Source organism: Elephas maximus, chromosome 9 (assembly GCF_024166365.1).
Source record: "Elephas maximus indicus isolate mEleMax1 chromosome 9, mEleMax1 primary haplotype, whole genome shotgun sequence".
NCBI lineage: Eukaryota > Metazoa > Chordata > Mammalia > Proboscidea > Elephantidae > Elephas > Elephas maximus.
Window position 1 is genome coordinate 42,417,133 of NC_064827.1, and position 12,884 is coordinate 42,430,016.

The 12,884-nt window shown below is 48.5% G+C and overlaps 2 protein-coding genes across 6 annotated transcripts in view; one reads left to right on the plus strand and one right to left on the minus strand.

Moving 5' to 3' along the window:
• BAG1 (BAG cochaperone 1) overlaps positions 1-12,884 on the minus strand; it is a 55,736-nt gene that overhangs the window by 30,386 nt on the left and 12,466 nt on the right. The gene's annotated exons all lie outside the window — the stretch shown is intronic.
• Positions 2,134-10,441, plus strand: SPINK4 (serine peptidase inhibitor Kazal type 4). The gene is made up of 4 exons (XM_049894942.1): positions 2,134-2,194; positions 2,605-2,726; positions 8,859-8,971; positions 10,396-10,441. The coding sequence occupies exons 1-4, from the start codon at positions 2,134-2,136 to the stop codon at positions 10,439-10,441; spliced, it is 342 nt and encodes a 113-aa protein (XP_049750899.1).

Sequence of the window (12,884 nt, forward strand, 5' to 3'; positions counted from 1 at the left end):
GGCTCACACCTTAGTGTGATGATCAGTTAGGAAGTTTACTATCATGAGTGAATCTAGAAGGTGTTTGTCCGAAAAAAGAAATCTTGGGCAGGATGGTACAGCAGTGGTCTCAGCACCCCAGGAGGTTGCCTGGGACTTCACTTTGGACTTTGAAGAAGGCAGAATTAAGGCTTCCTGGTCTCTTGCAGCAGCTAGAGTAATCAGCAGCCACTCCCGCCACATGGACAGAGGTCTAAGGTCCCAAACAAGGAAGGTAACAAATCCCTTTGCTCTCCTTTGTGCCTTCTCACTCTAACCTAGGACACTGATAGACAGACCTGGGGACCATATGAGAGATGGAAAGAAGCCCACAAGCTTCATCATGTGCAAGAGTGAGAGGCAGGCAAGGGAGCTGAGTCTGCTCAGTCTGGAAGGGCCCACTAGGGGTTCATGCAGATACAAGAGGCCAGAGACAGAGCTGGGACCCCAAAGAGTCTCAGGAAAGCAGACCTCTTTCGCGAGGAAGGAGTCTCTTTGTTGAAAGCCACCCAGCAATCAAGCTGGTAGGCAGTGAGCTCCCTGTCACTGCAGGATGAGTGACTTCATGGTGGTGCTGCTGTAGGAAGGTGGGAGAGGGAACCAGGACCAGATCTCCCTCCCTTTCTAAGGTGATGTTCTTGCTTTAGGACAGGTCATCATCATCAAACATTTGCTCTGCCTGGCTAAGCAATGGAAGGATAGATGCCAGCTGCCTGAGAGGTATCCTTGGGCAATGCAGGTTCCTGGGGGAAGGCGGGGGCCTCAGGCCAGGTAGGCTACAGATCTAGGGCTTCTACTGGCCCATGGAGATGACTATGTCTGGCTGCCTGGTGTCCCCAAAGGGACTGTTTTTGAACAAGAGTCCCTGCCATTGACTCACTGTACTATTCCAGAAACTTTTCTGTAGGCCTGAAATCTTTCACAATAAAAAGTTAAAAAAGAAACAAAAAACCACCGAGATTTTCATCCAAATATTTTGGAGTGAGGTCCAGAGTCTATATTTTCTAATTCTCCCCAGGGAAATCTAATCTGCAGGTAGAGCTGAAAATCACTCATCTAACTAATTAGAGAAGTGTATATATAAATGGAGCCCTGGTAGCACAATGCTTAAGCACTTGGCTGGTAACCAAAAGCTTGAGGGTTCAAACCCATCCAGTGGCTCCACAGAAGACAGACCTGGTGATCCACTCCAGTAAGATTACAGCCTAGAAAACTCTATGGGATAGTTATACTCTGACACATGCGATCACTGTGAGTCGAATTCGACTCGATAGCACCTAACGACAGCATATATAAATAAAATTTTGTTATAGTTTTTATAAATAAGAAATTCTTCGCTACATAACCAAATTACTCATTTACATATATTGTATAAGTATGGGGGAGTTTTAGATGATTTTTCTTGAAAAGAATTCTGTCGATATTTAACTCATTAAAATGCAAATGGACATACAATACCTGCAAAGCATGAAGTTACCTTCCTCTCAAAATGTTTTATTTTGCGGGGGGGGGGGGGGGGTCTGGCAATTGTACAAAATAAAAATAATCATTTCTATTTACATTTACACCTCATTTCATACTCTGCAAAATGTTATCCTATCTGCTCTCACCACATCCATCGTCACAGCAGTACCTGGAGAGAGGCAGTGCCAGGATTATCACCTCCGTTTTGTGGATGGGTAAACTGAGATCCAGTGAAGGAAAGTGGCTTTTCTGAGGTCACAAAGTTGGTTGTAGAGCCATGACTCCTGCCCCTTTTCTCTGCCTCTTGCTATCTTCCAGTTGCTGCTTTTCTGTTTTCTTTCTATTCTGCCTTTCTCTGTTTCTCTCAACTTCAACTTCCCCCTCCCTCTTGCTCCAGCCCTCAGACTGGAGTCAGCTTTGCAAGTTCTCTGAACTTTTCTTGACTCCTGAAATCTGCCCTCCCATGTCACCAGGAACTCAGCATCTCTGCCTGGAATAAGCCCTTTCCAGATATCAGGGTACAGAGATTAACTCAGGGTGATGCTCCCAGCCTCTCCAGCTGGCCCAAATAAGGGTGAGGAATCAGTGCTATAAACAGGCCGCCTTCCTGTCCCTGGCCCAGGCTCCAGAAAGCTCAGGCCCAGGATCAGCATGGCCATCAGCCTGTGGATGATCACCCTGGCTGTGACGGCCCTCCTCATTATGGACAGAGGTTGAGTGGGCAGAGCCTGGATTCTCTGAGGTGAGCTTGGGAGTAGGAGCAGAGACAGGGCCTGGAGAACTCTGTGGGGTTCTCCTGGTGCATACCCTCATTCTACACACAAACCCTCCATTGTGGTGGGGAAAGCCTTGGCTGGGAGAAACGTCAACTGAGTTCAACTGCTCACTCTGGCTCAGAGTTGTCAAAGAGGCCCTCTTGGGGCCTCGGTTTATCCACTGGGAAAGCAGGTGGTCGTTCCAGTTCAAAGTAGCACTGAACAACTACTGGGTTAGATGTTAGAGACAAAGAAGGGAGAAGGCAGGCTCAGCCCTCTGGAGAGAGACAGTTATGCCAGCTGCAGGGTGGTGGGTGCTGAGGAAGGCCTGGCCTGTGTCCTCTAAGCTCCTGTTCTGCTCTGACAGGCTACGGTTTGGGACTGAGAGCAGCTGTGGGAGCCTTGCCCTGGGCCAGATACATGTGGCTGGAGTCGGGCCTCCCCAGAGGTCCTCTTCTGCAGCCTCACGTCTACTGTGGCTCAGATTCTGTTCGGGGTGACCAAAACATAGAAAAATTACTGCCCACATAGAGCTTAAATCCAGTGGGGACAGGGATAGGAAATAAAAAAAGATAGGTATAATGCATACTAAACAGTATGCTGCCAAAACCAAATCTGTTGCCACTGGGTCAATTCCAACTCATAATGATCCTACAGGACAGAGTAAAACTGCTCCATAGGGTTTCCAAAACTGTAAATCTTTGTTTTTTAATTGTACTTTAGATGAAAGTTTATGGAGCAAGCTAGTTTCTCATTAAACAATACACATATTGTTTTGTGACATTGGTTGCCAACTCCAGGACATGTTAACGCTCCCCCCTTCTTGACCTTGGGTTCCCCATTACCAGCTTTCCTGTCCCGTTCTCCCTTCTCGTCCTTGCCCTTGGGCTGGTATACCCATTTAGTCTGGTTTTGTTTTATGGCCTGTCTAATCTTTGGCTGATGGGTGAACCTCAGGAGTGACTTCATTACTGTGCTAAAAAGGTGTCCAGGGGCCATACCCTCGGGGTTTCTCCAGTCTCTGTCAGACCAGTAAGTCTGGTGGTTTTTTGTGTGTGAGAGTTAGAATTTTGTTCTACATTTTCTCCAGCTCTGTCCGGGACCCTCTATTGTGATCCCTATCAGAGGAGTCCGTAGTGGTAGCCAGGCACCAACTCGCTGTGCTGGACTCAGACTGGTAGAAGCTGTGGTACTTGTGGTCCATTAGTCCTTTGGACTAATCTTTCCCTTGTGTCTTTGGTTTTCTTCATTGTCCCCTGCTCCACATGGAGTGAGACCAGTGGAATATCTTAGAAGGCCACTCACAAGCTTTTAAGACCCCAGACACTACTCACCAAAGTAGAATGTAGAACATTTTCTTTATAAACTGTTATTCCAACTGAGCTAAATGTTCCTCGAGACCATGGTCCCCACAGCCAAGGCTGTAAATCTTTAAAGAATTAGACTACCGTATCTTTCTCCTGCAGAGTGGCTGGTGGGTTTGAACTGCCAACCTTTCGGTTAGCAGACGAGGGCTTAACCACTGCACCACCAGGGCTCCAAAACAGTATACTAGAAGGTGATAAAAGTCTAAGGAAAACATGTTGAGCAGAGTACTAGGAATTGGGAGGGGGCTGCAATCTTAAATAGTTATCAGTGGAGGTCTGAGAGGTTGATGTTTGAGCAAAGCTCGAAGGAGGCAAGGGAGTGAGCCCCGTGGATATCTAGGAGACGGTTACAGGCTGATGGAACAGCAGTGCAGAGGTCCTGAGGTAGAAGGTACAGAGTGGTAGGAGCAAAGATGAGAGAGCCCATCGGGAACCGCATCAGCTAAGGCCTTGTAAATCCAATGTGAGAACTTTGCTTTTCCTCTGAGTGAAATACAAGCTACTGCGGTGTTTTGAGCAGTTTAGAAGAACTACTCTTCTTGCTATGTATAGAACAGGATGAAGGGGGAAGCAGGGAGACGAGCCATGATGTCACAGTGCAAGGCCCAGCAGGACCCCAGGGCCACTGATCTCACAGCCGGTCCTGCACCCATTTCCCCAGGTGGGGACACAGACTTGGACGCTGGGACAATGGGGTATGGGTCCGCGGGCTCTGGTCCAGCACAGCCCACTTATTCCCAGGCTGGCACCCTTCCCTGAGGAGTTATCCCATCAGGAACACTGAGGGTGTCTGCCCTACGACGGTCCTTGTTCCCATTTCAGAATCCTGCCTGGACTGAGTGAGTGAGGAGACCCACACCGGGCCAAGGCTGAGGGCACCCGGGTATCAGCCTGCAGGTAAATGCAACTTCTTTCCACATCCACCAGGAAGAAACTGATACTACAGGGTCCTGGGAAGTCCCCCACAATGCACTTTAGTGGTCCATTCTTGAGCACTCACTGTTTGCAGGGTATTGAGCAGGGGCTGCATGGGGCAGAGATGAAGGAGCCCAAAGTAGCTTACGGTCATGGGGAGGAAGAGGCAACCCAGTGAGCGGGGCAGCACATTGTGTGTGACAGAAGGCAAAATCCAGGCCTGCTCTGGGGTCCTGTGGAACATCAGGGAAGCCTTCACCGAGAAGTAGCATCTGAGCTTTAAAAGGAGGGCACGACTCAAGAGTAGAACAGGGGTAAGGACATTCCAGGCAGGGGGAACAGCATGTGCCAAAGCAAGGCCAGTTCAGTGAACAGTGAGCAGAGAGGAATAGTTAGGGCTCAGGGGTGGAGTGGTGCACTAGGAAGTGAGCCAACAAAGGAAGTTTGGGGTCAGCTCATGCCGTGCCCTAAACATAAGACTAAGGAGTTTAGTGATCGTGATGGGAAGCCGTGGAATGGCTTTATATTTTTTGAGCTTTTTACCCCTAACAGTTATATGCCATGAAATGCACAGATCTTAAGTGCATCATTCAGCACACAGAATGTTCAGGATACAGAACGTTTCCATCACCCCAGAAAGTTCCCTCATTCCAATCAATCCCCACCCCTAACCCACTTTGAGGCAACTACTGTTCTTTTTCCACCATAGATTAGTTTAGTCTGTTCTAGAATTTTACATAAATGGGCCTATACAGTATGTAGTGTTTGGTGACTGCCTCTTTTGTGCTCAGCATGTTTTTGAGATTCAGCCATGCTGTAGCGTGCATCAGTTGTCTGCTCGTTTTTATTGCCAAGTAGTATCTCATGGTACGCACGTATCTTATGGTATTGACATATCACACTTTATTAATCCATTCTCTTGTTGAAGGACATTTGGGTCATTTTTAGTTTCGGCAATTTTGATTTGAGAGGGTTTTGAGCAGTGCAGTGACAAGGCTAGATTTGCATCTGATGTCCCAAAGCCGGGCTTAAACAGCACATCAGAGGCTAGTTTCAGTGTCCTTCACCCTCTCTGCAGTACAAGGGGCCTCAGATGAGCCTACAGGGAGCTCTAGAGCTGGGGGGTCCTTCAGCATTGTTTGGAATAAAGGGGGGTCGGTTCTTTATACCCATATTGAGCAGTCATTGGATATGGACTCTTCTTGGGCAGAAGAAATGACCTTGGGTGAGGCAGCTCTTCTCTGAGGGTAATGCCTAGAGACTCAACTGTGAGCCATAATACACCTGGCAGGTGCCTGAGCCCTGAAGGTGGGACCTGTGCAGCAGACCACAGCACTCTTGCCCCCTTCCTCCCTCTGTTACAGAGTAGTAGGAGGGATCTGAAGAGCAGTTAAGACCATGCATCCTCAGTGCCTGGCACAGAGCAGCTGCTGAACTAATTGTTATTTTTAAAATTATCACAGGGAACACAACACTCCCAGTGGGATCTGACTAATGAGGAACAGGCTCTACTATCACAGCCCTCATTCTAGACCTTCTATCTCTTATTCATATAACTCAAGGTCAAATGAACTTTCTGGCAGTTCCATTGTCTACTGACTCATTACATTTTCTAGAGAGATTCCTGACTGGGTAGTAGCTGGGCCAGACCCCCAAAAAAGGAGAAGCAGTCCTCAGACCCTGGACCTGGGGCCTAGAGCTGACATGACCTAATTCTTGCTTGTCCTTCAGAAGTACCAGTGTCAGCAGGAAAGCTCAATTTTCTCAAGAATGGTAAGGCAGCTACTTATAGTTCTGGGCCTTGGGCTCTGCTCCGGTCTTCTCTCTGCAGAAAGCTTTCTCATCCATGCTGGGAAACACGCATTTCTCTTCTCCACGCCCCTGCATAGATACCTCAGATGGCTGCAAGGTGGCCATAGTGGCCTACTGAGCCTGCGTGGTCCCCAGGTTAGCTCCTCCAGGCCCTCAGGATCCGCCCCAATCTGACCACCAAGGCCCTTTCCAGCAACAGGGACCCTGCCCAATACCAGCAGGACCGAGTATGCTCCCTCCTTTGCACAGTGCAGACAGACAGGCTATGGGCTCAAGCCCGAGAGGTGCCCACAGTGCACTGAACAGCCTGTGGAATGCACCAGCTCCCCCCAACCACACCTCACAACCCACCCCCTCACACAGCACACAAACCCTGAGTTGTCTTTGAACCCTGACTCCACTTTGGCCCTGGGTCTGATGTCGGGGCTGGCTTCCTTGAGACCCTCAACCTCCCCTTTCCCACTGAGCAGCCTCAGCATCTGACCTGTCAGCCCATCAGAACCTGGCCCTACTTACTCTGTGCTAGACAAATACTTTACATATTTTTTTCTTTTTTGTGTGTGCTTTAGGTAAAAGTTTATAGCTCAAATTAATTTTTTTTTTTTAATTTTTATTGTGCTTTAAGTGAAAGCTTACAAATTAGGTCAGTCTCTCATACAAAAATTTACATACACCTTGCCATACACTCCTAATTGCTCTCCCTCCAATGAGACAGCAGAATTCTTCCCTTCGCTCTCTCTCCTCATGTCCATTTGGGTAGCTTCTCGCCCCCTCTGCCCTCTCATCCCCCTCCAGACAGGAGATGCCACCACGGTCTCATGTGTCCACTTGATCCAATAAGTCAAGTTAATTTCTCATATAAAAATTTATACACATATTGTTATATGACACTAGTTATAATCCCTATAATGTGACAGCACACTCCCCCTTTCCACCTCAGGTTTCCCATGCCCATCCAACCAGCTCCTGTCCCTTCCTGCCTTCTCATCCTGCTTCCAGACAGGAGCTGCCCATTTGGTCTCATGTATCTACTTGAACTAAGAAGCACACTCTTCACAAGTATTATTTATTTTATAGTCCAGTCTAATCTTTGTCTGAAGAGTGGGCTTTGGGAATTTTACTTCTGGGTTAATAGAGCATCCGGGGCCACGGTTTTGGGGGTTCCTCCAGTCTCAGACCATTAAGTCTGGTCTTTTTACTAGACTTTGAGTTCTGCTCCACACCTTTTTCCTGCTCCGTCAGGGACTCTCTGTTGTGTTCCCTGTCAGGGCGGTCACTGGTGGTAGCCAGGCACCATCTAATTCGGGTCTTAGGCTGATGGAGTCTCTGGTTTATGTGGCCCTTATGTCTCCTGGGCTAATATTTTCCTTGTATCTTTACTGTTCTTCATTCTCCTTTGCTGCAAGTGGGTTGGGACCAATCGATGCATCTTAGATGGCCACTTGAAAGCTTTTAAGACCCCAGACACCACTCACCAAAGTGGGATGCAGAACATTTTCTTAATAAATTTTGTTACGCCAATTGACCTAGATGTCCCCTGAAACCATGGTCCCCAGACCCCAGCCCCAGCTACTCTTGTCACTTGAAGTGTTTTGTTGTGTTCAGGAAACTTCGTACCTTTTGGTTTAGTCCAGTTGTGCTGACTTCCCTTGTATCGTGTTGTCTTTCCCTTCACCTAAGATGATTCTTGTCTACTATCTAGTGAATTGAATTATTCAATTCACATTATTTCAATTAACCCTATGTGAGAACAACACTATTAGTATTTATAATTTTCACAGCCGTGGAAACTAAGGGCCAGAGAGCTGAAATAGCTCATCCAAGGTTACATAGCTAATAAGTGTCAGATGCAGGTGTCAAGGTTTTGGGGTCTTCACTGCCACACTGCACCACCTTCCTCACCCCCATCCCAGCCTAGGCCCCAATCCCAACCCTGACCCAGCTCCAACCCTGACCTCAGGACTAGCCTGAAACCCTTTCAGACTGAGACTCAATTCAGCCCCAAGCACTGCCTTGTTTCTCCAGGCCTCCCTACACTGTGCAACCTCCTGCCAAGGGCCTGATAGGTCATGCAGACCAAGATGAGTTCAGGAGCCTCTGTGGACAGAGGGGCTCCTGGGAGTGATGGCTGGTTGTATCTCCCGGGGTCCTCAATGGGACCAGCAGCAGAGGTTCTAGTTAGACCCTCTGAGGAGTGTGTGAACGCATCCCCAGGAAATCGAGGACACAAACTTACCTCACACACATATGCATCAACACGTACAAACTTGGATGCCTGCACAGCCGGGTTCAGCAGACACAGATACACACTCATGTACACACACCCAGAGACACAGGCATACACACATAAGCAAACATACTAAGGGGCTCAGTGGTTGGCTTCATGCTTACTAGACCCACATTGGGGGCTCCCTGAATCTGGCTCCTCCCCTAGGGCCCCTCTGATTTCAAACAGAGCCCCTAGGTCCCTTCCCTACCTCCCTCTCCAAATCCCTGAGTGCTCTCCTTTTTGGCCTCTCCTCCACAGCCCAACTGTGAGCACATGGCAGAGTTTCCATGCTGTTCCCAGACGCTCAGCCCAGACTGTGGCACTGACACAGTCACATGTAACAATGAATGCCAGCTCTGCCTGGCCTGGATGTAAGTCTACCATGCCCCCAGCCTGCTTGGGTGGGCCCCACCTCTGGTGGATATAGGTCTGGAGGGAGCAAGACTTGTCTTACTTCGCCCTTCACACACGCTTTGCCTGAGAAGAGTCCTCCAACATTTGCCCCTAATAGAATGACCACAAGTGTAATTCAAAGAAGACCCATGGTTCCAAGCAGAAAGCTACAAGTGGGTGAGCAGTTGGGGTGAGGGCAGAAACCCTGGGTTCTTTTCCTTGTTCTTCCCCTGACTAGGTGACCTCATTTGTTCTTTCACTCCTCCAGCCAAAAATTATTTGTTGAGAACCAACTAGGTGACAGGCACTGGGAATACAACATGGCAAAATAAGCCAGACAGTGTCACTGGCCTCCTGGAGCGCTCAGTCTACAGGGAAAGCCAGGCTGATGGTCAGACAATTACAGTACAGAATACTAAATGCTCAGAAGAAGGCGCAACAGTGTGCCATGGGGGCAGGACGAGGCAAGGGCAAAGAAGACCTCCTGGAGAAGTTGACACCTGAGCTCGGTCCTAAGGGGCAAGAAATTAGACAAGAAAAAAAGGAACAAGGGAATTCCAAGTAGAGAAAAGAGAGTCTGGAAATGTTTGGAAGGGAAAGAAAATTTGCATTTGAGGAAATATCAGCTGGATCTGTTGGAGTATAAAGTTTAGGGGGAAATGGGGGAGAGGTGAGAAATGAGTCTAGAGAGGTGAGCAGGACGAGAACATGACCTTGGTACATCCAATCACCTATTTAGTCTCAGTTTCTTCACCAATAAAACCCTTGGAACCACCCTGAGAGTTAAATGAGATCATGAAACAGAAGCTGCAAAGCTCTAGACAGATAGGCAGGAGAGCAGCAGGATATTCTAACTTAGGAAAACATAGAAATACTTATGGTTAGGAGACACACTGCAGGTAGAATTAACCGGCTTGGTGTGGGATTGGCTATGAGAGCTGAACAGAGAGGAGACAAGGGCAACAGGTTGGTTTCTAACTTACGGGCTTGGGTGGCTGGTGGTGCCATGTGCAGAGATGGGGGAAGTAAGGCGTATAGTAGATTTTGAGTGTGATGAGTTTGTGAACAGGTGAGCCTCTGGGACATCCCAGTAGAGATATGCAACGGGCAACTGATAAACAGGCCTACAGTTCAGGACAGAGGTCCAGGCTGGAGACAAATTTGGCAGCCATCAGTATGCAGTGGTGGCTAAAACCCCAGGAAGCAGAGATCTCCCAGGGGGAGTGTGTGCAAGACGGAGAAACAGCAGAAGAATGTGCCCATGGGCCCCCAGTATCTGCCCTGTATCTGTACACTGGGGGGAGGGGGCTGAGCTGGCTGTCTGGATGGGCTGGGTCAGTGTTCCTGAGGGTATGTTACAGCTCCTGATGAGGTGGTCTCTTACTGTCTCCTGTGATCCCAGGAAAACCAAAAAGGACATCCAGATCCTGAAGGATGGCAAATGCTGACCCCACAGGAGCCACTCGAAGCATGAAGCTTCAGGCTGGAGAACAGTGGTGGTGGTGGGGAGGATGCAACACAAGATAAAAAAAGCCAGCCCAACCCAGCTAAGTGGGCCAGTGTCTTTGGAAATCTGGGGAGATGTGTGGTGGAGGGGACCTAGCACTGAGTTCAGTTCCCCAGTCCCTCTGATGTTCCTCAACCCTGTCATATCTGTTCCCTTAGAAGTCCTACGTGTCTTCCGTCTGCTAGAGGAAGTCAGGGCTCAGAGAGGTAGCCTCTGATCCCAAGACACTGTCTAGTACCGAATCTATCCCAGGCTGGCCTGTCACTCCTGCCAAAAGTCTAGGTGAGATCTGTACCCTCTGTCACTGCTGGGGCTACCGTCAGGGCTCATGGACCAACATCGAACAGCCGTTGTGAGGGTCCCACACCCTTCACGGATTCCTCCTGGGCTGTACCGGCATTCCAAGGCACATGTAGGCACATATACACATGACACAGCCATGGCTGATACTCAGGCACCATACATGGTACAGCTGAACCGATGGGTAAATCCTAAACGAGGTCCGTGACAGTTAAGAGCTTCTGCTCCAAGCCCTTCAAGTATCCCCCTGCACCCTGGCCACCCACGTCCTCCCTGGGAACTCCTGGATCTCCCCACAGCCCAGTAAAAAAAAAATTTAGGGTTAATTCCTGACATACAATGACTTTAAGACCCCGTTCTGCTTGTTTGGCCAACATCCACTCTGCCAAATATTTTTACATTTGACATAATCCCCACCACACACAGCACACAGGCACTCACAGTGACCCACAGGGACACACAGCCTTCATAAATCCCACCACAGGCCGAGAGCCCAGCCTGAGGCAGATGTCAGATACCCCTTCTTTTGGCAAAAGTCTGTAGAGGGAGCGTCTTGATAATGATGGCAGGGGACAGGGGTGTGAAGAGGGGTCTGGTCAGGTGGGACCTTTCACCTGGACTGATTCCTGCTCTGGGGTGGGCAGAAAGAGCAGGGAATGGCCTGCGGGAAAACACACACACAGGTCTGAGAGGCAAGTGGGGGCAGAGAAGGCAGGAACCAACATTCCGTGGACCACTGAAATGGGAACACTGGCAGGAACTGTTACTGATAGAGTAACAGGTGACAGGGACAGGGAGGTCATCTATAGGCCCTGCATATGAATGATACAGGATTAAGTTTGGCTGTCAGAGACAGAAAGCCCAAAATAACTGGCTTAAACCAACAGAGGAGTCCTTAGGTGGTACACACAGTTAATGAGCTCAACTGCTAACTGAAAGGGTGGAAGTTTGAGTCCACCCAGAGGCACTCGGAAGAAAGATATGTCAATCTACTTCCAAAAAATCACCCACTGAAAATTCTGTGGAGCACAGTTCTATTCTGACACACATGGGGTTGCCGTGAGTTACAGTTGACTGACAGCAACTGGCTAAACAGAAGTTAATTTCTCTCCGACACTGACCTTCTATATGGTTACTCTTCCATCCTCATCGATTTCTATCTCAAGGTCTAAGAAAGCTGCTCCACCATCATGCAAAGAGAAGAGACATGGACAGTGACTGTGGACATTTTGAGTTCCTGAAGCCCAGTTGCCCTTGACCTTCCCAAAGTTATGTGCAATAACTGGTATCCTGTCATTAATTGTTCTATTTTGTCCAATCTCTTTGTAACTAGGCTTCTGGCACTTTCAACTAAGAGTCCTGACTACTATGTGAAGGAGGGCTTCTCAGAGGCGGTAACTTTTAGGTTGTGCCTTGAAGGATAAGCAGAAATCGCTGACTAAATAGACAATATGAGAATTTTTCCAGCTCCGTGAAGCTGAAAGATGTTTGTGGGATCACAGATCCCCTTCATTCCCTTGAAGAAGAAATGATCATGTCCCAGGAAAGTGAGCAGCTGAGAAGGGGTGTTCTCTCCCTGGTCACAGGCAGAGATACCCTGTGATGAACAACTCTGTGTGGTGGGCCTTCTGTGCCAGACCCCACTCACCTCCCTGAACAACTCCCCAGCAGTCAATGCCTTAGGACCTCTTCTTTCAACCCTTAAATAAGACAATGGCTGTTACAGCATCAGTGGCTAGGTGCATCGATGACAATTTCACTCTCAGTATGTGCATTCAACGTCCATTCATTCTCCAAACATTCACTGAGTACCTACTATGTACCAGTCTGTCTACCTCCTAGGTTGTATATGGATTAAAGGACTAATACAAATAAAGAATTCAAAACAGCGTCTGGCACGCAACTTCTCATTCAATGTTGTGGCCCAAGGCTACACAGCTACTATAGTTCCAGCCAAAGCTGGAACCCGTGTAAGGCAGAAACCTGTCAGAGAAGGAAAACTCAAGTATTTTCTACTAAAACAAGCAATAGAACAATGGTAAGACTGGACCCTGTCAAAGACGGAAAACTTGTGAGACCCAGAA